This window comes from Diceros bicornis, chromosome 29 (genome assembly GCF_020826845.1).
Source record: "Diceros bicornis minor isolate mBicDic1 chromosome 29, mDicBic1.mat.cur, whole genome shotgun sequence".
In the NCBI taxonomy this organism is placed as follows: Eukaryota; Metazoa; Chordata; class Mammalia; order Perissodactyla; family Rhinocerotidae; genus Diceros; species Diceros bicornis.
The window spans coordinates 21728390-21751733 of NC_080768.1; the positions used below are offsets into that span (position 1 = coordinate 21728390).

A 23344-nucleotide genomic window follows, 5' to 3' on the forward strand; every position below is an offset into this window, starting at 1 on the left:
GGCAATGAAATAAACAACATTAAACATAAATTATGGTATATCCATAGTTTGGAAGAGCGTCCAAATATAAGACAAAAATGAAAGACCTACAATATATCGATATAATAATATTAATAGTGGTTTAAAAGACAAGAACAATAGGTACAGTATGGTCACACTTCTGTTAAAAAGGAAATGATATATGTGTTTAAGTTTATAGGTCTGTAAATATATTTTAAAAAGGCCTGAAGTTAGCGGAAACATTTATGACCTATAAAGCGGGAACAAGATTCAGTATTTTTACATATCCTAGAAATCAATAAGTAAAAAAATAAAAATTGGCAAAAGATATTAACAGGCAATTCCTAGGAAACTAGAAACAAACAAAAAATTCTCCACCTCACTAGTAATCAGAGAAATGGAAATTATAACAATCATGATAAATCATTTTTCACACTCAAACTGGAAAAACAATTAAATTTGATCATATTAAGCAAAGGGGGACACTGGAAGTCCATTATCTATTGCTGGTAGAAAGTATATCTTAAGACTTTAACTACAAATGCTCTTTAAATAGATATATGGCTACTCAGGTTATCTATTTCTTCTTGAGCAGGTTTTGATAGTTTGTGTCTTTTAAAGAATTTGTCCATTTTACCTAAGCTGTCAATTTATATACATTAAATTTTTCATATACTAAAAAAAAAAGTATATCTTGGTGCAACCATTTTGAAGAACTTGATAGTTTCTATTAAAATTTAATTGCTGTGGACCCAGCAATTTAACATTTGCATTTACATAGAACCCTGGACAGTCACAGCAGCACTGTTTCTAACAGTGAAAAAATAGAAACAATCAAAATTCCCATCAATGGGATAATGGTTAATAAATTATGGCATATCAGTGGAATAGTCTGTGGCCATTAAAAAGGATATAGTAGGGGGCCGGCTTCATGGCCCAGTGGTTAAGTTTGGTGCGCTCTCCTTCAACAGCCCGGGTTTGGTTCCTGGGTGCGGACCTACACCACTCGTCAGCGGCCATGCTGCAGCAGCAACCCACATACAAAATAGAGGGAGACTGGCACAAATGTTAGCTCAGGGTGAATCTTCCTCAGCCAAAAAAAAAAAAAGGATATAGTAGATCCAGAGGTGGTACTAATAATAAGAGTCACAAGACATATAGTTGGGTGAAAAAAAGCAACTTACAGAAGAATGGGTAAAAGAAAAGACAGAAACAAAAAAAGTTCATGCTTTAAAGAAACATAAGTAAATATATATGTGTGTATACACACACACATATACATATATACATTCACACATACAGACATACATGTATAGAGAGAAAAAGTTGTTAACGGTGTATTATTTTTTTAAAAGCAAACAGAACATACATTATTAGCCCAATTTTACAAAAGAGTTAGCTTAGTCTAGAGAGGCCTTCATCAAGGTCACATAGATAGCAAATGAGCCTGGGACCAGAACTCAGGTGTTATGACACTCAATCCAGTGTTCTTCCACATTAAACAACTTGGTACATTGGAATAAAAGTGCACAGGTTTTATAATCCTTCAGGCCTATGCTCAAATGCCAGCTTTACCACTTCCTAGTTAGGTAATCTTGGGGAAAAAAATCTCTTTGAGCATTAGCATTTTCAACTGTAAAATGAAGACACAAATACTAACTCCAGAAATTGTAAAGATTAAATGAGAACACTTCCTTCTCCCTTGGCCAACAGAATCAGTTTACCAACAGTATCCACTCTACTAATCAGCAGGGTCCAGAAACAGTCTTTGGCTCCATGCATAAAATTTGAAGTATCGAGTATATCCGTGGCACTATATGTTGGAAGTCCTCTAAATATGTCTATGATAAAACTATTCCAACTGCCTGGCATTTCCTTGAGGCTCCCATCTGCCTCATGCTCTACCACCTTTCTTCAATCTTCCTGGCTCAGTTCCAAACATCGAGATTAAACAATATGTGGTATTCTATTTTTTCCTTGAGACTGATGGCTGACCCTTAATGACAAAATCTCTAGCTATGCACTGAGCCACTGTCTTCTAGGCCTGGCTACACAGTGACTCCAAGGTGGTTTTTCTAGCTTGCAACTGAAAGAAATGAAAACAACACACCACTGATAGTTTGGACTACTGTCCCTAAATCAATCACCTTGAACTTACCCAACTGTATTAGTTAGCCCAGGCTGCCATAATAAAATACCACAGACTGTGTGGCTTAAACAACAGAAATTTATTTTCTCACAGTTCTGGAAGCTAGATGTCCAAGATCAAGGTGCCAGCATGGTCAGTTTCTGAGGAGAGCTCTCTTTCTGGCTTGTAGATTGTCACCTTCTTTCCTATGTCCTCACACGGCCTCTCCTCATTGTGTGGGCACAGAAAGAAAGTGTGAGTGAGCTCTTCTCTAATAAGGACACTAATCCTATCAGATCAGGATCCCACCCTTATGACCTCATTTAACATTAATTACTTCCTTAGAGGCCCCATTTCCAAATACAGCCACACTGGGGGTTAGAGCTTCAACATATGAATTTTAGGGGGACACACACATTCAGTCCATAACACCAACCACAAAGTGACTCATCTGCCCTTTTTCTCTCCTCACTCATACAGGCCTTAAAAATGTTCTGGCAGGTCATTCCCCTCAAGTTAGCATTTTACCCTCCCGAAGAACTTGAATATTTGGAGATTTTACTTGTATTGTCTCTTTTGGATCATTTATAAAAACCAAACAAACAAATAAAACACATTAAGTAAGATCAGTCCTAGAATTCTCGGCCCACCTGTACCCCAGTAGGGGGGTCTCCAGCTTGCTAGTCACAACTTGAGGTTCCCTGCCCACCAACCAGCCTTGGCTGCAGCTTTCCAGTGGGGGGTCTCCTGCATGCCAACTCCTGCCCACGGCTCCCTGTCTGCCAACACTGGCCGGATGGCACCCCAGTAGGTGGCTTCCGAGTTGCCAGTCCCACCTCGTGTCCTGGGACACGAGACATTTCCTTGTCTGCCAGCCTCAGCCCAGCAACTGTGGAAAAGCTTTAGCTGTGAACACACCTTTTCCAAGGAGGCCTGAATCCCAATCTAGGGAGACAGCCAGCCTCCCAAGTTTGTTCCTTCCTTAGGTACTTTCCCTCAGTCCTAGAGTATTCTTTTGAATTTTGATTCCTTCTTAGTCGCTAATCCCTTGTAAATAGTTAATAATTCTTTATATGAAACCCTCTCTGTCCACATTACTATGTGATTTCCGTCTTCTGACTGGCCCTTGACTGATACAGAATAGCTTGAAGATGAGTGTCACTGGGTGTTCCACAGTGCTGCCTCAGGAACAAGCAGAACAGACATTCTTCCCCCTCTGTGGCCCTGCCACAGTCTCTGCTGGCAAAGGGGAAACGTTCACAAGTTCCAGCAGCAGCATCACAAGCAGGGCAATGAAGGGTCGATTTGGAGCTGAGGCAATAATCTGACAACCGGTACAGTAACTTTACTGCTACCCATACAAAGTCCCTATTTAGCTACAATTTTTCTTTAAATAGCTAACACATACTAAGACCTTCTTATGTGCCCTGGCCGTTTAAAGGCCTCTTAATAACCATATAATGTAGGTACTATTATTATCAATATTGTACAGATGAGGAAAATGAGGCATGTAAAGTTAATTAGATCCAGCAAGGCTCTTCAGTGAAAGAGCGGAGATTCAAATCTAGGTATTCTGACTCCACAGACCACACTCTTAACCATATTGCTATATATATATAAATATATATATATATTTTTTATGAGGAAGATCAGCCCTGAGCTAACATCTGCCAATCCTCCTCTTTTTGCTGAAGAAGACTGGCCCTGGGCTAACATCCATGCCCATCTTCCTCCACTTTATATGGGACGCCGCCAAAGCATGGCTTGACAAGCGGTGCGTCGGTGCGCGCCCAGGATCCAAACCTGCGAACCCCAGGCCGCCGCAGCAGAGCATGCGCACTTAACCACCTGTGCCACCAGTCCGGCCCCCATATTGCTATATTAACCTTTGTTTCTATTTCTAAGATAAAAACAAGTTTAAAAAAGTGAAGGGAAACTCTATTAAGAGCCAATGGTCTTTAATACCGTTATTAAAAAAGCCAGCATACTTAGGTAGTAAGTTTTTATCTCTGAAAAAGCCTAGAAAAAAACATGTCAAAATGTTAGCAATTATTAACTCTAATTGGTAGAATACATAATTTTCTATATCTTTTAAATTTGGCAAAAATAACTTTAAAAAGAGAGTATAAGAAAAAAGCACTAACAAAAGATATAAAATTTTAAAAACAGTATTTGATTTTTCATTAGTAGAAATTATTATAGAAAAGGATAGACAAGTTTTAAAATCATATAATACAACTTGGTTTTGGCAGTTTATTCCCATTACATTGGTATTTTACTTTCTGGAAGAAAAACGTTACTTGAATTTAACACGAATGAAAGCTGAAAAGGCATTACTGGCGACAAAGTTTATAAAACTAATGTTTTAATTTATAAAATAGATTTAAAAATTAAGTTTAGAGAGGATTAAAGGATGGAAACAAGACTAAAGCAGCTACTAGTAATAACCAAATAAAATATTAGAAAAAGTAAAGTGATTTCAAGATTAAAGAACTATATAGGTGAAATGAACCTTACAGATTCAAATCAATCATCCCTATCTATGACATTTCATAGAAGAATGATGTCCTTGAAAGGTTAAATCACTCAGTTATCGCTACAGAAACAGACAGTAACAGAGCACTAAATGAACCTCTTTACACATCATATCCCATTTGAAAAATAAACATTTTTAAACGCATAATTAATATGTAGTCTCTAACTTAGCACTCAAGGTTTTATTTTGGAGAGCACTGTTTGGAGATTCAGTTTCATCATCTAAGAGAAAGTCTGAAATATTACCATCTAGAAAGTCACCTATGAAAGAAGACAAAAAGGTTTATGTTCAAGGAAATGAAAAAGTTCTTCTCTATCCCCAAATACAGAACTATGCAGTGTTTATTTGTAGGAACCATAGCAAACTTATAAATTTCCAGCAGATCACAGAGCATACACCTTGAAAATGGCTCTACGTCAGGTTCACAGAGGTGGTAGTTGCAGACAAGATTAAGGCCAGTGAATTTCTCCTACCACAAGGAAACTGTAGGCTTGAGACAGGAAGCAGATCGTCCTTCAGGTTTCACCAAGAAAGTAAGATTTATTTTTACAGACTGAGATTACTGAGGACTACCCAAGGACAACATAAAATCTACACATATAATGTTGTTATACGTGATATACATACTTTTGATTAAAAATCTTAAACTTTGGGGAGTTAGTGCTTATGAGAATTAAAAAGTTAAGGGCACGATGTTTGAAGCAGTTGGTGGTAGAGAAATATATTAATTATATTAATGAAGTAACTGATTGCTCTTCCTAGGCATACAGCCTGAGTACCATTTCCCAGTATCTCTTGCACTTAGATGTAGCCATGTGACTCAGTTTAAAAAATGGAATGTGAATGGAAGTGATGCATGCCACTTCCAAGCTCAGCCCATAAAACTTTCCCATATATGTTGCCCCATACCCGCCACCCTCTTTTGGGTAACTGGGATGTTGACACCCTGAGTAACCCTGGAAGCCACTTTTTGCACATGGCAAAGGCATTATCAGTCTGGGTCCCTGAAGGACCACATGGAGGAGAGCCACAGAGAGGAGTCCTCTTATCAACCCCATACACCTACCTAGAATTATTACATAAACAATAAACAAGCTTTTATTGGGTTAATCCACTGAAATTTGAAGATCTATCTGTTAGTACAAACTAGCCTACCCTAACTAATAAAATCATATTTGAATATGATTCTATATATATATTTTTTTATTTATTTTTTCCCCCAAAGCCCCAGTAGATAGTTGTATGTCATAGCTGCACATCCTTCTAGTTGCTGTATGTGGGACACGGCCTCAGCATGGCCGGAGAAGCGGTGCGTCGGTGCGCGCCTGGGATCCGAACCCGGGCCGCCAGCAGCGGAGCGCGTGCACTTAACCGCTAAGCCACGGGGCCGGCCTCTGATTCTATATATTAAGTTGATCATGGGTCTTGGAGATGATGTGAATGTCTTGACAAAAAGAAGCAGAAAATGAAAGCATATAATTAGATAATCTGGTATTTCTTTCTGGAGGAGAGTACATTGCAGGGAAAACAAAATGCTTCAGAAATGTGATATATTCCAAAAATTAAGGAGAAGGTAAAGGATTTTATGTGGTCAATGGTGTAATGTTTACGTTTTCAACAATCTTCCTTTACCTGTGGAACTTGGACCTAAATACACTCCCAAGAGTTCAACATACTTGTGCAACTGAATGAATCTGGTCTCCTGTCTTTTATCAAAATTTTTTGTCACTGATGATGATGAAGCCATTCTGCTTTTCTCTGCCATGGAATTCACTTAGATACTAATATTTGGCAAATAAATTCTGAGTCATTGATATTGATGGAGGTAGATATGCCCTGGTTATATCACTTACCACCTTGCCAGTGGCAACTTTTAGGTATTCCTACTTACTTATTAAAGAGGACTTTGAAACAACTCACGGTTTTCCTTGTCACCCCAAATCATGTCAGAGAGAACTTCAATATTCAAGTAGATGACCCATCTAATAACTTAGCCTCAAAGCTCTCTGACTTTCCAACTTCAAAATTCAAGGACGAAATTCTATAACCACACTACATCATCACCTAGAACTGCTCCATCTCTTGGGCTATTGGGCACTGCCAGAGAAAAATCACAGAACCAATACCCATTTATGAACTGAAACTCTTTTCTCTAGTCTCACAGGAAGATTCAGTCTTTCCTATGGAACTAGAAGTGAGGGTGAGATGAAGGTAAATTTAGTTGTGATGTAGTAATAAATGGAGCAAATTTACTTCCGATTATTTCATCTGTGAAGAATGGCAGTCATTTGCTTGACACAGGGAAAGGTGGGATGTGCTGTAGGTAGAGTAGAATACAACACTGTTGCGGGATGAGAAAGGGAGGTATCAAGGACATGTAAAAGGATTGTTTAGCACATCTCCTTGTGCACGTTTCCGTTTCTCAAGGGTTTACACCTAGATAGAATTTGAGTTATTAGGCATTTGAATCTTCAATTTACTATACAACATCAATCTATTTTCCAAAGATTTGTACCCCTATCAGCACAGTATGAGAATTTCCGTTGCTCCATATAATTGCCAGCTGTTATTGTCAGTATTTTTAATTTTACCAGTCTAATTGGTAAAAATGTGCTTCATTGCGGTTATAATTGTATTTCCCTTTTACTAGTGATGTTGAGTATCTTTTCATGTGTTTATTGGTCTTTTGACTATATTCCCCTTGAATTGCCTGTTAGGCCCTTTGTCCATTTTTCTATTGTGTTGTCTTATTTTCTTATTGATTTGTAGATCATTGCTATATATTCTGAATACTTATTTCCTGCAAGTGCTATGTATTGCTAAGTATCTTCTTCCATTCCAAGGCTTCTTTGTATTTTATTAGATATTTTTGTTTTAATGAAATGAAATGTAGCAGTATTTTCCATTCTAGATTGTGCTTTCTGTCTTATTTTGAAAATCCTCCCCCTCATAAGATCAAAATTTTATTTTCATATATCTTCCTCTAAATATTTTAAAGTTTTACTTATCACATTTAGGACTCTAATCCACCTGGATTATTACAGCATGAAGTAGGCATCTAATTTTATTTTTGTTTCCCACATAGAACACTTTAACTCTAATCATGGCCTTTTGTCTTGCATATTATTGTTGTTCAATATTTCAGATCCACCTTGGTGTAATTCCTTTCAAAATAATAATAATAATTATTGCTGTAACACATAGTCAACATTTAATAATTACCCCATTTTACCAATTTCTTTATTCACCATTGCTTCTTGAATTTCACCCTTCTTTTCATTTCATTTCTGCCTGATATTCTGTCTTATCTCTCTGTCTTATGAAAATGAATTAATTTTATCCTCATTCCTAAAGGATAATTTACCTAGCAATAGAAATCTATGTTGGCAGTTATTCTCTCTCAGCATTTTGATGATATAGTCTATGGTCTTCTGGTTTCCATCCATTGCCACAGATTAGTCTTCAATCAGGCCAAGTGCTATCCCTTTGTAGGAAATATGCCCTGTTTCTCTTTATCTTTGATTTTAAAGTTTCACTATAATCTGACTAAATACAGAGTTAGTTCAGGACTGTTTATGTTTCCTGAATCTAAGGATTAACGTCTTTGTTCCTTTTGAGAACTCTTCAGCCATTATCTCTTAGAATATTGCCTTTCTCATACTCTCTATTTTCCTAGTCTTAACCTTAAACAGATGAATCTTAGACCCTTTCAACCTATTTTCCATGTATCTTAAATTCTCCCTAATATTTGCCATTTTTTTAAAAGTGTGTTACATTCTGCATAGTTTCCTCAAAATTATCTTCCAGATTACTAACTGCCTCTTCAGTTCTGTTTTATAAGCTGCTGAATATAACTTCCAATGACTACATTTTACCTTTCTAGAAGTTCTATTTGATTCTTTATTGTAATCTTCCTATTCTTTTTCATACTGATTTTTCATTATGTCTTTAATCATTTTGAATATACTTAATTTACAGACTCAACCAAATTACTCTATTATTAAATTGTTAAGAATCTATTCACTTAGTTTTCTGGCTCTTTTTCACAGAACTTAATATATTTTGTACTTTTGGGTTATGAGCTTATCCTCTTCTAGACCTTATCTGTAGGAATTACATATGGCCAGTGTTTAGAGCATTTCCCTCCAAAGAAGCTTTGCATTTCTTTCTGCCAGCTACATCAGCTTTTTCTCTGCTTGGGTAATAAAAGTTCTGACTCTGAACCTGTATGAAGTAGTGTGGGATCATGTTTATCTGTTCTCAGGAGAGTCCTTTTTTCCACTTAGAGTCCAGGCAGATATCTCCAGGTTTCTGTGTCATCAACTTGTAATGGAAGGATGATTTTTTTCTACTCCATTCTTTTGATGAAGGCTCTGGCTTTAGGAAGGTGGTGTCTCAGTCCAACTTCCCAAGGCCTTGTCTCCTGTCCCCACAGCCATTAAAACCAAAGTCCCTAGAATTCCACAAATAATGACCCATCGCTTCCCCAACTAAGCCATAGCTTGCACTGTTCTAGTTATTAGTTTCCTCCTTATTTCTGCCTTTGGCAATGGCCCTTAATTTCTTATAAGTATAGTATGGTATTTAAAAGGATGTTTAAAATATTTTTATGACAGATTATGTAGTATGTTGTATTGCTAGAACCAGAAGTATGAACCATTTATTTTATTAAATGAGCATTCCATACTTTATGAGTATTTTCATTTCATTTAAAAGCCATTTTCCCAACACAATATACTTCACACCTAATAAAGACTGACAGATATCTATTCTCTAGTTTTTTCTTAGAAAGAAAACGGATTTTTAGCTAGGCACAATAGCACACAGAATAAAGGTTACATTTCTCAGGCTTTGTTGCGATTAGATAGAGCCATTTGAGTAAGTTTCGGCCATTGACGTATAAATAAGTGTTTTTTGAGACTTCCTGGGAGGCCAATTAAAAGGTGTTGACTCAGCCATATGGGGCACAGGTAAGTAAAGGCAACGTCATTATCCTGACTCTTCTCCTGACCCCAAGCCAACGGCTCCTATTGCACCTTGCTTTCACTCACTTTAATCTACGTTATGTCCATAATCACTTTAATCCCTAAGCTTCAAGTTGTTCTAGAGGGCAGCCATAAGTAGAAATGGGCAAGGAGATCATTGTAGAGGAAGGACATGAGGGAAAGGAAAGAGAGGAAGATCTATATTTTCCCAAGCATAAGCTAAACAATTACATGAAGATCAATATTGCTTTTGGACTAGGATGTAGTGCTGTGAGTGAATCAGTTAAGTATACCACAGTGTCTTCACCAATTTTTCTAGTTTAAGTACCTCTGACCCCTCTGTCTCCCAAAGGAATTCAACTCCCTAGGGAGCCACCATGCTCTCCTACAATTAAGAAAGCACAGCTGCATGGAGGCATCACAATCCCTGACTTCAAAACATACTACAAAGCAACAGTAATCAAAACAGCATGGTACTGGTACAAAAACAGACACACAGATCAATGGAACAGAAGTGAAAGCCCAGAAATAAAACCACACTTATACAGACAGCTAATCTTCGACAAAGGAGCTAAGAACATACAATGGAGAAAGAAAAGTCTCTTGAATAAATGGTGCTGGGAAAACTGGACAGCCACATGCAAAAAAATGAAAGTAGACCATCTGCTATCGACATTCACAAAAATTAACTCAAAATGGATCAAAGACCTGAAGGTGAGACCTGAAACTATAAAACTCCTAGAAGAAAATAAAGGCAACAGACTATTTGACATTGGTCATAAAGGAATCATTTCGGATGCCATGTCTACTCGGACTAGGGAAACTAAAGAAAAAAATAAGCAAGTGGGACTTCATCAGATTAAAGAGCTTCTACAAGACAAATGAAACCAGGACCAAAATGAATAGACAACCCACCAAGGGTTGAAAATATTTGCAAAACATATTTCGGGCAAGGGGTTAACTCACACAACTGAACATCAAAAAAACAAACCACCCGATTAAAAAATGGGGAGAGGAAATGAACAGACACTTCTCCAAAGAGGAAATACAGATGGCCAATAGGCATATGAAAAGATGTTCGACATCACTAATCATCACGGAAATGGAAATCAAAACAACACTAAGATATCACCTCACACCCGTTAGATTGGGTATAATCACCAAGACAAAAAACAACAAATGTTGGAGAGGATGTGGAGAAACGGGAACTCTCATACACAGCTGGTGGGAACGCAAACTGGTGCAGCCTCTATGGAAAACAGTATGGAGATCCCTCAAAAAATTAAAAATAGACATACCCTGTGATCCAGCTATCCCACTACTGGGAATCTATCCAACGAACCTGAAATCAACAATCCAAAGAGGCTTATGCACCCTTATGTTCGCTGCAGCATTATTCACTATAGCCAATAAGTGGAAGCAACCCAAATGTCCCCCAACTGATGACTGGATAAAGAAGATGTGGTATACATATACAACGGAATACTTCTCAGCCATAAAAAAAGACAAAATTGTCCCATTTGCAACAACAAGGATGGACCTGGAGGGTATTATGTTAAGTGAAATAAGCCAGAGAGAGAAAGACAACCACCGCATGATCTCACTCATACGTGGAATATAAACCAACACATGGACAGAGAAAACTGTATAGTGGTTAGCAGGGGCAAGGAGGTTGGGGGGTGAGCACAAGGGGTGAAGGGAGATATGTATATATGGTGATTGGCAAACAATAATGTACAACCAAAATTTCACGATGTTATATACTATTAAGACATCAATAAAAAGAAAAGAAAGGACAGCTGCAAACACTTGAATTATACAGTACATTTAAGAAGGCCACTTTCTCTGTAGATTCTGAGATCACTTCCTGAATAAAATATATCACCAAAATAGGGAAGAGACAGGTTTCTAGAACTTCTCTATCAGCCTATAATCAAACAATACACCCCTATTACCTGAGTAACTTCTGCTCTTATATATCTGACATTCAGATAATCTCTCTCTGGTTCACTTCTCCATATCCTTCCCATTTTCACCATTCTATTGATGATCAGTGTTCAACCCAATCTATGGCTTCAGCCATGTTCCAAATTCTGCTGGGTGAGGGGTGTGGGCAGAAGACCAAATATACAAAGTGCTACTCTCCTATAATTTGCCAGCAAACGGCAGGAACCTTGAGAAGTTTGCCTGCTTGCTTATAGTTTTATAAAAATTAAAAAATAACTGCTATAATAATTCAGGGTAAGTTCTGGATTTTAATTATTTTATGATATATGTGTAATATTTTTGATAATTAAATATTTAGTTCACAATATCACCTAGTATTTGTACTTTTGACTAAAAAAATTTAGAATCCAATGATCAAAGTATGAAGTGTAGATTTTAACCTTACTTCCCCAATAGGATGTCTTGACTTTAAGTCTGTGTTATAAAAGACTTGAATCAAAGCTGTTATCTGACTTTTATGATGATCAGGTAATCACCAGGGCTGGCAGATTAGAGGAGAACATGACAGGCATATGTGAGAGCATATCTGCACAGTACTGGACCAAAAGGTTACTAAGACTGTATTCTTTATGATGAGGACATAAAATCCTGATGTGACCCATTTATTTGGATAGGAAGCAGTCTGGAGAAAGCCAGGTGCCAATAAAGACTGAATGTGGGAAGGAGGTAAAGTTCAAGTCACAGTGATCTCCTTTAACCACAAACCCCAATCCAAAAGCTACCTATTACTGTCATTAGGACTCGGAGGTAAAGTTCAAGTCACAGTGATCTCCTTTAACCACAAACCCCAATCCAAAAGCTACCTATTACTGTCATTAGGACTCCATCATTAAGCTTGATGGTAGTACTACGCCAAAAACCTTTCTTAATCTCCTGGGGACAGTGAGTGAATGTGCTTGAATGTATATGGAGATTACAAATCACATCCCATCTCTACACTACTAAGAATAAATTTAAAGTGGTTGGAAGAAGTTTATATGATCCTATTGGAATAGAATTAATGAGGAAGACTGGCTCTGAGCTAACATCCATTGCCAATCCTCCTCTTTTTGCTGAGGAAGATTAGCTCTGAGCTAACATTTGTGCCCATCTTCCTCCATTTTGTATACGGGACATCGCCACCACATGGCTTGATGAGCGCTAAGTCCGTCTGCACCAGGGATTCGAACCTGCGAACCTCGGGCCAGTGAAGCAGAGCGTGCAAACTTCACCGATATGCCACCGGGCCAGCCCCTGAATAGAATTAATTTTAATAGGCTGGAGCTAGCTTAAACTGGACCCAACCCATGAGAGCCTTTCTGACCTGATGTGAAGCAGGTTAGGAAAAATTCACTTCGAATTGCCACAAGCAGTTTGAATAATCCTAGTCACCTAGGATTATCTCACCTAGTCAATACTTACAGTATCAACTAGAAAGATATCACCCTTATCAGAAAGCAGAAAAAAATGGAATTATCTGAAATTCTTTTATATACACTTCCTGTATTCTCAATTCTGGAGATGGAGTTGAGTATTAAAATGGTTAAAAGGCAATTTAGTAAATGGGGAAAAAGCAGAATACATGGATTCTACTTTGTAAATTTAGGAAAATAACTCTTCAATGAGTAAACGCTTACTATGCTGGTCAATTAAATAGAACAACACTAAAGTTCCACATTTTACTCAGTTTATGTAATCTATCAATACAGCAGAGAATAAAAGAGTAAAGGGTTAAAGAAGAAGGTGAAGAAAATAATATACCTAGAAAATCCTGTTTAGTACACAAATGACTAGGTGTTTCTTTTAATGCTAGAAAGATAATGCCATAAATAGAACTTGTTTGATTTTTTTTAAACACATTTTTCTCCAACACAAGAGTGTTTACATTACACAAAATAAAGTCACTCAAATTCTCAGTGTTTGGCACAACAATTACAGGAGATCAGTGAGAATTAATATTCTCCAGTTTAAACCTGCTCATCAAGTTTAAACAAAAAGAATAAAATCTGTAGTGATTATAAGTTTGGTGCATTTCCTATATAAGTTAAATATTACATCATGGGTAAAAGAGTACTAATTAGATCCTATTACTAAGGTTTATACATCTCAAAAAGAGGGATAACATAAACAAGAATTAGAACAGTTGTGATCATGTAAAAACATCCATTGAAAAATTTCTACATTTCAGGAGCAAGTTAAAAATTCATTTTATCATTTAAAAACTCATATCTAACTTTGCCAAATTACAAAACATGAGCAAATTAAAACATCCCATGGTTTTCTAGTTTCTTTTTCAAGTGGTTATTTCAATCTTCCACTCTCCCCCAAATCCTTATCACGGTTACTCCACAAATTTCTATTATCTTGCTCTCAGAAGATGACATCACCTTCTACTTCATAGAGAAAAGAGAAGCCACCAGGCAAGAACTCCTTCCACTACTTGCCACTAAACATATATACTCTGTCTCCTCCCATCCCTTGCTCCTATTACACTGGAAATGGCTTCACTCCTATTATCTAAGGTTAAACTCTTCCCTTGTGCTTTAACTTTCATTTCCCATCTCCACCTTGGTCCCTGGCAAATCAATTATCCTCGCTTCCTTTGGGTTTAGTGTTCCTCTTCTTTCCTTCAGCATTTAAAAATATTTAGGGGTCTTTCATCTCAAAAAAAAAAAAAAATTCTATGTCCCTTAAGCTACTGCCCTCTCTCATCATCTTCATGGCCAAATTCATGAAAGGGTTGTCAACACTTCCCTCATTTTGTCCACCTCACCTTTTCTTTACCTATACTCTCAACTTATCCAACTATAATCTGATTTTCACCTCCAAGATCTCCCCAAGATCACCCATGACCTCCTTATTGCTAAACTCAACGAACACTCTCTACTTCTCATCTTAGCTGACCTCTTCCGGTAGTGGTCATTGTAACTGACTACCTCTTATTTGAAGTACTATCTTTTGCTGGCTTCCATGACACTCCTGGCTTTCTTTTCACCTGTCTAGACCTGACTTCTCAGCTTTTTGCAGAGTTCCACTTCTCTGTCAGCCTTTAAATCACTGATGCTCACCAGGACTCTCTCCTTGGGTGGTTTTCTCTTCTTCTACATATTCTGAACAACGCCATCTATTCTTATGACTTTAACATGTAATGATTCCCAAATCTATTTCTATAGTACAGATTTCTCTCCTGAGCTTCTGACCTATGTATCCAACTGGAAATTTCCCTTCAGCTGTCCAAAAGACACTTTGATCCACTGTGCAAGTTAAAAACTTATTACCTGTGCCCACTACCCCCCACCTTTTTTCCCCCTGAGGACCTCAGTGAACTGCTGTGCAATCCAATCAGTTGCCCAAGACAAAAACTTGAATATCATCCTAGACTCTTCCATCTCACTCATCCCTAAAATCCAATCAACTACCAATCCTGTTGATCCTACCTCCTGAATCTCTCTCCAATCCAGCAATTTCTCACTGCTTCACTGCCAATTCCTTAGTAAAGCCATAACCATCTCTTGTCTAAAGAAATATTATGTTTAAAAACCACTTGACATGTATTTTTTTAATTAAAAACTATAGAGAATCATACCCTCTAACATTCTCACTTAAGAAGCCACAGCATCTTACCTGGCCTCCTGCTTTTCAGCACTGCCTCCCTCCCTCTACTTCCCCATCCAGTCAAAGTGATATTCTTAAAATGCAAATGTGATTATATCATCCTCATGACTAAAAATCTGTCAATGCCTCCCTACTACTCTTAAGATAAAGTTCAAATTCCTTAATAGGCCTTAGAAGGTCCTGTACTATCTGCCTCCTGATTATCTTCTAGACTAAAGTCTGATCACTCTTGCCTTAAATTCTCTGCTATACATCCACACTAACCTTTCAGTTCTGGGAACATATGCTTATTCTCATATATGTTTTTTCCTCTGCCTAGAATACATTTCTTCATCTCCTTGCCTCCCTTTTTACCTAATAATTCCTACTCATCTTTCAAGTCTCAACTCAGATGTTACTTCTAGGAAGCCACATTTAAGGTCACAAGTCTGAGTGATGTCCTTCCTGCACGATCCCACAGTATACTCTATTTTTCCCACCATATCACTTTACTGTATTGCATTATAATTATTCTGTATCCTCACTAGGTTGTAAACTGCAAAAGGACAAGAATTTTATTTCGTCCACCACTAAATCCCTAGTACCTACCACACTTCAGTAAATATTCCTTGAATAAAATATTTGAATGAATAAATGGATCAATGGACAGATGAATGGATAAATTTATTGTTTCCAAATGGCACATAATATGGAAATCTTTATTTTCATGGCTATGAAATTGAAAGAAACTGCTTGACACATAAGTTTTAAGAATTATTAATCATTTAGATAGAATCACGTATTCTAACATAAATGATCTTCCTTAATACTTTTCCAGGACCAGAAAAGATAAAACTCTTCAGCATATTAAGGACCATTAACACAATGTGTATTTAAAAGAGAAAGAAGCGGATGGGCTAGGGGTTAAAGGAGGATTTGCTGACAGAAGTGCTACATTGACAGCAACTAAACAACTTTTGAAAACTAGTATGGGAATCGGGTGGTGAATAGCTTAGATATATAATTTTACATGTGCAACCATCTCAAAACAAGAAAAACATTAAAGCATTTAATACTAAAAGACTAAGGACTCCAAAGAGAATGAAGCTATTGTCTTCATAGGTTTAGAGTGAGAGAGGAAAACAAAAATGTATGTACTCTGCATCTGCTATCTCATGAAACTGTAATTAGTTACTAAATTCACATCTACTACTAATGCTATGACTCAGTGTCCAATCCTTAGTCCTCAAAGATAACACAACAAGGTAATACATCCGTTATTCTACCTTCCTAAATTAAGGTGTGTAGACGATCTCCCAAGGTCTAAAGTCAAATGCAAATTTGCATGGATGAGATGATTTTGTAAAAGTGAGATTTTTTACAGAACTGTAATAATTAAAATTTTATGGATTTAGAATTCATTCAATCAACCATTAAATAAGAATTTATTAAAAACCTTATGAGATACAAGGCTTATGTGCTATGTGGGGGAATGAAGAAAACTTCTCTCAAAGAAGCTTCAAAAATTTAGGGTTAATATAATCATTTTAATTATCCCAAATATCTTCTTTAATCTTTAGGTAGAAAATGGCATCCATTTCTCAAAAATTATTAAAGATAAATTATATATTCAATCAATAAGAGGGCGGCTATATTTTACTTTACTTAGTACTCATAAACAGTCCAGCCTAAAATTATATAAACAGAATTATATGTGAGAAGCAATTAGGAAGTCACATTAAACCCAAATACTATTTACCTGAATTCCAATTCAAAATACAATTCAGTGTTTTTATTTTTTAAAGTAGAGATAGACCAAGTAAAAAAAAAAACGCATTATACACCTTTATTCAAACCGATTGCTGTGCATTATCTGAAAATTTCCAAGTCTTGGAATAGAATTACGGATGAGAATTTTTTTTTAATTTATTATTATTATTTATTTTTTTTTTTGTGAGGAGATCAGCCCTGAGCTAACATCCGCCAATCCTCCTCTTTTTTTGCTGAGGAAGACGGCCCTGGGCTAACATCGGTGCCCATCTTCCTCCACTTTATATGGGACGCCGCCACAGCATGGCTTACCAAGCAGTACTTCGGTGCGCGCCCGGGATCCGAACCAGCAAACCCCGGGCCGCCGCAGCGGAGCGCGCGCACTTAACCGCTTGCACCACCGGGCTGGCCCCTAGAATTTTTTTTTAATTTAAGTTCAAGGTCATGATAGTTTCAATTCCTGATTCCCAATGTGAATCTGAACAAAAGGACATCCATAAAATGTTGTGACTATCTTTCATTGCAACCCAGACAAAAGGTGGGTGCATTTCCATAACTCCTGGTTTGATATAACTAGACAGAGGATATATTTTTTTCCAAATTCATCTAAATTTTATTCTGCGATTTACTTAGAAAAAAATCCACACTCAAATTGTTGTATGTGATTCTATAACATGGTCAGGCCACTAGAAGGGATGCAGGTAGAATCTGGTGCATTTACTTGTCACAGAGTGATTCAGGAAACCCAAAGAAGAATCACCTCGTTTAGCTTCCAATACAACAATGATATTCTACACAGAATTAACCTATCTTCAATTTCACATCTACGTGACTTCCCTCACTCTGTAAAAAATTAGGACTCTTCTACATTTACACATCTGGCAAATTCTTCAGTATTCTAGGAAAGAATAAGCATAATCTCACGTGTCAAAATGTTCTGCCTTAACAAGAGGTTGGAAAAGATATACAGGGAAAGAAACTTAAAAAAATGCATGATTATTGGCAATTATTATAGAAACATACAAAAGAGATACAAATATTGTTCTCTTTTCCACTTCTCAAAGCTTCTTTAGATGAACAAATCATAAACACATCACGTGTTCTGCATAATAAGTGAAATACTGCATTAAAGTGTGTTAAGCAATCTAGTAGATTTTTGTATTCTGGACCCGAAACAAACAGGCAGTTCTAGAACAAAAATTCTTTCCACTAATAAAAATAATGCCCTAAGGCTAAAACCGTAAGATTTTAAGCAAAATCTTGTTAACAGCTCTTTATAATATTAATAAAGTTCAAGGTCATGTTTACTGAAAAATTTTGGCAAGCCAAACTTGCACAATTAAAATAAATAGTGTCACGTGGTCTGTTCTCCCAAAGCCTAGAATTTTGACCTTGACTGAAGTATTCCCAATTCTAATGCTATAAATAACTACTTTAGCTGAACAAAAAAATTAAACTATTAATTCTCACAGAATGTGGTTGTGCCTTTTCAATGTGTACGTCCCATGAAAATATTTAGCATGGGTTTATTTGTTTGACAAATATTTATTGTGTGTCTACCAGGGCTAAGCCCCATAACAGGCAATGAAGACAAAAAGGTGTTCAAGATCAACACAATGCCTCTTCTTAAAGGGCTAAGACAAACAGAGAAGACAGACAACTAAAAAATAATTGTAAAAGGTCACCATCTAGGAGTATAGGAAAATAAAGGGCATTTTAACAAATCTATAGAGTCAGGGAAGGCCTTCTGGAGGAAGTTCAGAGGCAGTGTCTTTAAAACAAAAATCTTCAAGGCTATGGTAACAAAACTGTATGTCTGTAGATTACTGCCGTTCACTCCCATCAGTTAAATTATTTTCATAACATGTACAGGTTAATTTATATGCTAGGCTTATGTTCAGTATAATATGCTGCTTTAAAGAGGCTTTATAAACCAAAGGTTCTTAGCTATAGTTTTAACCATCAAAAAGAATCATTTCTACCACTTCAGGAAAATCAAATAAGCATAATAAATGAAGTGGCAACAAAGGTTTAAAATATGTCTGAAAAATGTCAGATTGATCTCAGGAGTTTCTTTCAACCTCTTTCTCCCCAACCACATTAAAATCACAATAAAGGTATATATATATAAAAAAAGGTGTAAACATACAAGAACTAAGAAAGAAAAAAGGAGACTAAAATATTTAAGAGAATTCATTAAATTTTCATAAAATTGGAGAAATGGAAGAGTGATAATTGATCTAGGGGAGCAGAGGCACTACCTGGGTACTGTTAAGAGACCAAATGAAAGTAAGCTGATTTATGGTACAGACCCCAGAAAGGATAAGGCCTTGGGAACACAAGGAGCTGTGGAGGCAGAGTAAGTGGTGGGGCTGAAAACAGAGGATTAGATACAACAGTACATGACTGGATACTCCCCCAGCACATATGCTCTCACACATATGTGCACAAGCTCTTGCATCCAGAAGATTACTGCTCCTCCCACTTCTCCTATTCTTGGGAAAGCTCAATGACATCAGAGAAAAAGACTTAAAAAATACTGACATTTGGATGCCAGTCTAATGAAAAACCCAGATCATTAAATGAAAAGCCATGCTCGTGTATAAAGAGCTTCTGAGTGGCTCTCAAATATAGATAGGCAACAATCACAGATATGTAAGGAAAACCTCCAAAATGAAAGTGAGAGCTTAGAAAATCAAACAGGAATAAAAAAGAACCTGGAGAAAACAACACAATGCATGGAGCAGAAGACAAAAAACAAAACAAAACTATAATTAATATCCTCATAGTAAAAAGAGAAATATAGCAGCCATGAAACAAAACAGAACACTGTAACACATGAACATCAGAGAATACAAAATAGTTATTTGAATCAAAAAGTTTGGATAGGTGAAATAAGACATTCAATAGCAAGGCTGGAAGATGAAGTCAAGGATATCTCCCATAAAAACAAACAAAAAGATTAAAAAGTTGGAATATAAGAAAGATTAGAATTACAATTGAATTAGGATCTGTCAGGAGGTGTAACTTCAGACTAACAGAGCTTCCAGAAAAAGAAACCAGAGAAAATGGAGAAGAGGAAATTGTCAAAGAAATAATACAAGAAAAGTATACGGTACTTTCCAACATGAATTTCATTTCCATATTGAAAGGGCCCTCAAGTACCTATTATGATAAACGAAAAAATGCCCACACCAAAGATCATTATTGTGAAACTGTCAAACACCAGGGACAAAGAGAAGAATATAAAAGTTTTCAGAGGGGGAAAAAAGGTCGAATACAAAAGAAATAACAATCAGAATGTACAACTGGAGACTTGGGAAGGGTAAGACAGAGGACTTTAGTATTATTTGACTTCTAAAACAACGTACAGGAATTTTTATAAACACTAAGCAATAATAATGTATGGAAATAAATAATAGATAATAAATAAATGAATAAGATAAAAAATAAATTTATTGAATACTCACTACATGCTAGGGGTACCATTCTGTTTTAAATGTGTTAACTGAATTAACTCTCCTAACTCTAGAGGAAGACAGTTAAAAACAGAACAGCTGCTTCTTTTCTAAATTATTGTCATCTAAGCCCTTCACACTCTTCCAGTCTTACAAAGAAAATTTTCCTAGATGATTTTTCCTAGTCATTCACATGACTACTTATTATATTTACTGATATGACCAAAACATCGTGCTCCTTTACTCCCACCTTACACACATATTTACCTTTAATATATTATCAACTACATAATGATACTTGCACATTTTCATTTGAGTTCCCCTGTAGGAGTTAGCTTCATTCAGTTTCCTACTTTTACTGTCCTATCCATCTTCTCACTTATTGATCCTACTTAAGAAATTCTGGCTTGGGGGTTAGGGGTGGGGGGTGGTAAGAGGAAATATACTCTTTTTAAAAAGAGTAGATTTTTTTCCTTTTCTAATCTGGTGACATCTTCATTCTTTCCGACCGATGAAAAAGAGGCTACACAGTTTTGGCATTTCCTCTCTTGGGACTAATAAACTTCCATAAAATAATGTAGTGGCTTTTGAGACCTCAGGTCACTGCTTCAAAACTCATCTTACTGCCCCGGAACTCCTGGATCATTTGCTGTTGCCCGGCCCAGAGTGGGAGTTCCTTTCTCTCAAATATGCAGCCCTCCTCTTTCTGCCTGTCATGCCCTTGACTTCTTCTGAGTCGGTTTTTTGTTTTGTCTTGGTTTGTGTCGGTTTGGGGTTTCGGTGGATAGGTGTTAGCTGCAGCAACCTTTAAGGTCCTGATGCATCAATGCCAGCATCCTCTATGTCTTCCCAACACCTGGGTGAACAGACCCAGCGCTGCCTGGCCTAGAAGATCTTGGTCTCGTTCACAGAACGGCCCCATCCGCGGCCGCGGAGCTCACATACGGCAACCGCCAGTGTCGGGTGTCACGGGGGCCCAGTGCGAGGCGCACCCCGCCCGGCTGTCACACCGTCCCTCCCCGCGCTCAGGCGGCACACCTGGCGGCCCTACCCTCGGGCGTCACCTGCGGGCCGGCCCGGCGCGCGCACGCGCTCACACACCTACCGTCTCCTTGGCAGCCGCGACGGGGATGCGAAGCAGCCCTTGGCCGCGCGGCGGCTCCTCGGGCTCTGCGGCCGCGCTCTCCGAGGGGCGCCCGGGGGCCGGCACCCGCGCGGAGTCGGCCCTGGGGTCCCCATACAGCTGGTAGCACACGAGGCCGACCAGCCCCCCGCCGGCCGCCGCCGCGATGCTCAGCTCCCCCCAGCGCCGCCGCCGCCTCCAGGCTGCCTCCGCCACAGCCCCCTCCTCCTCCTCCCTGCAGGAGAAGGGCCGGCCAGGCGGGCCCGCGGCTGTCCCTGCAGGCCGCCCCCACGGCCCAGGGAACGGAGGGTGAGGGGAGGGCGGAGGCGGGAGCCGAGGCGGCGGCCACAGCAGCCTCCGCAGGGCGGCCATAGCGGGAGCTGCCGGCACCAGAGCTGCGAGGGGGCGATGAGGGCGTGGGGGATGGGGGGCGCCGAAGCCTCGCGAGAAGTCGGTGCGCGGAGGTTCGCTGTTGTCCGAGAGCGACCCCTGCACACGCGCGGCGTGGGGTACCCTCCAGGCCCCCTTCAGCTGGGGGGACCGGGGATCTCGGGCTAAGGAGAGCCCGGGGGAGAGGGGGGGCCCGGCTGCTCCTCGGCCGCGCACTCCCAGCCCAACCCCGCAGTCATAAATAACTGCGCCTGCCCCCGGCGGCACCTGACTGCGCGAGAAGCCAACGCCGCAGGCGACAGCCAGGTCACCGGAGCTCAGACGAGCCCTCGTGTGCGGGGGTGGCGCGGAGCGTCCGGGCGCCCTCCGCTGACTTTGCCCTTCGCCTCTGCTTTGCTGCGGGGGGGAGGGGGGGTGTAGCGGATCCTTAGTAGCCCCCTTCTAAGTCAGTCACGTCCCCTATCGGTATCCTGACCTTCCGACACCAGGTCGTGAATCGTTTGCAATTGTATCTTCAGGTGTACAGCAAAAATGAGGTATAAAAATTTGGCCCAAGTCATAAAGATGGCAAATTAAGTCAAAGGATGTTTGGACTACACAGTGACCGCTTCTGGACTTTTGATGGGGGAAGGCTAATGCTGGCTTTTAGTTACCGTTAATATTTTTAAAAAACATTACCATACTTGCGGTTACTTCAACACAGCCGAACTGGCTTGAAAGATACCCTTACTTTGGGGAGAAAGTTGTTGGTATAAATATGAAATAAAGAATTGATAAGTGTATAGCGTCGTCTTATTTTTGTTATTGCTATACTTGTTAGTTTGCTACACTGTCAGTGTCGCTTTTAGGAGTATATACGTATGACATTCGTTTCCCACCCCTGACCCCAGTTTTGCTTACCTGAGTTAGGCTAGCTTTGGTCTCTATACTCTGGAATAGTGCCAGGAGCCCCTAAAACATTCTGGGTCTAGGAGTGTAGACAACTAAATCCAGTAGTCTTACTTGAGCTGCAGGAATTGGATCAGTTGATTTTGGCAATTCTTATGAAGACTAAGAGCTTTCAGAGACAAACAAAATGAGGTTTTTTTGGCCCAGATCCAGGTATTCCCATTCCTCACTAACTTCTTGCCTACAAGTAATCGATCAGATACACTTCAGTAACATTGTTTTTATATAGGTTGATGGAATTTTCCTTTCTTAAAGCCACTAAAAGTGGTAAACAGAAAAACCGTCTATAACATGTGAACAAAATGTGTCTATTTTAAGATGCCATCTGAATTTCTTTCACTTTCAGCCTTTTGGTTATATAAATAACCAATGCCATAAGAAAGACTCAGTGGTAGCTCCTTGCTTTATCACTAAGGTTCCTTCAAT

At 38.6% G+C, this 23344-nt stretch overlaps 1 protein-coding gene across 5 annotated transcripts in view; it reads right to left on the minus strand.

Annotated features, from left to right (window-relative positions):
* Positions 1–21955, minus strand: part of MICU3 (mitochondrial calcium uptake family member 3) — a 156233-nt gene extending 134278 nt beyond the window's left edge. For all 5 annotated transcript variants that reach the window (XR_009216026.1, XM_058525087.1, XM_058525086.1 and 2 more), the window contains exon 1: positions 21563–21955. Coding sequence is in view for 4 of the 5 variants with exons in the window: in XM_058525087.1 (XP_058381070.1) it covers positions 21563–21952 (390 nt within the window). In the remaining variant the exon portion in view is untranslated. The remainder of the gene's footprint in view (positions 1–21562) is intronic.
* Between the last annotated feature and the right edge of the window lie 1389 nt (positions 21956–23344).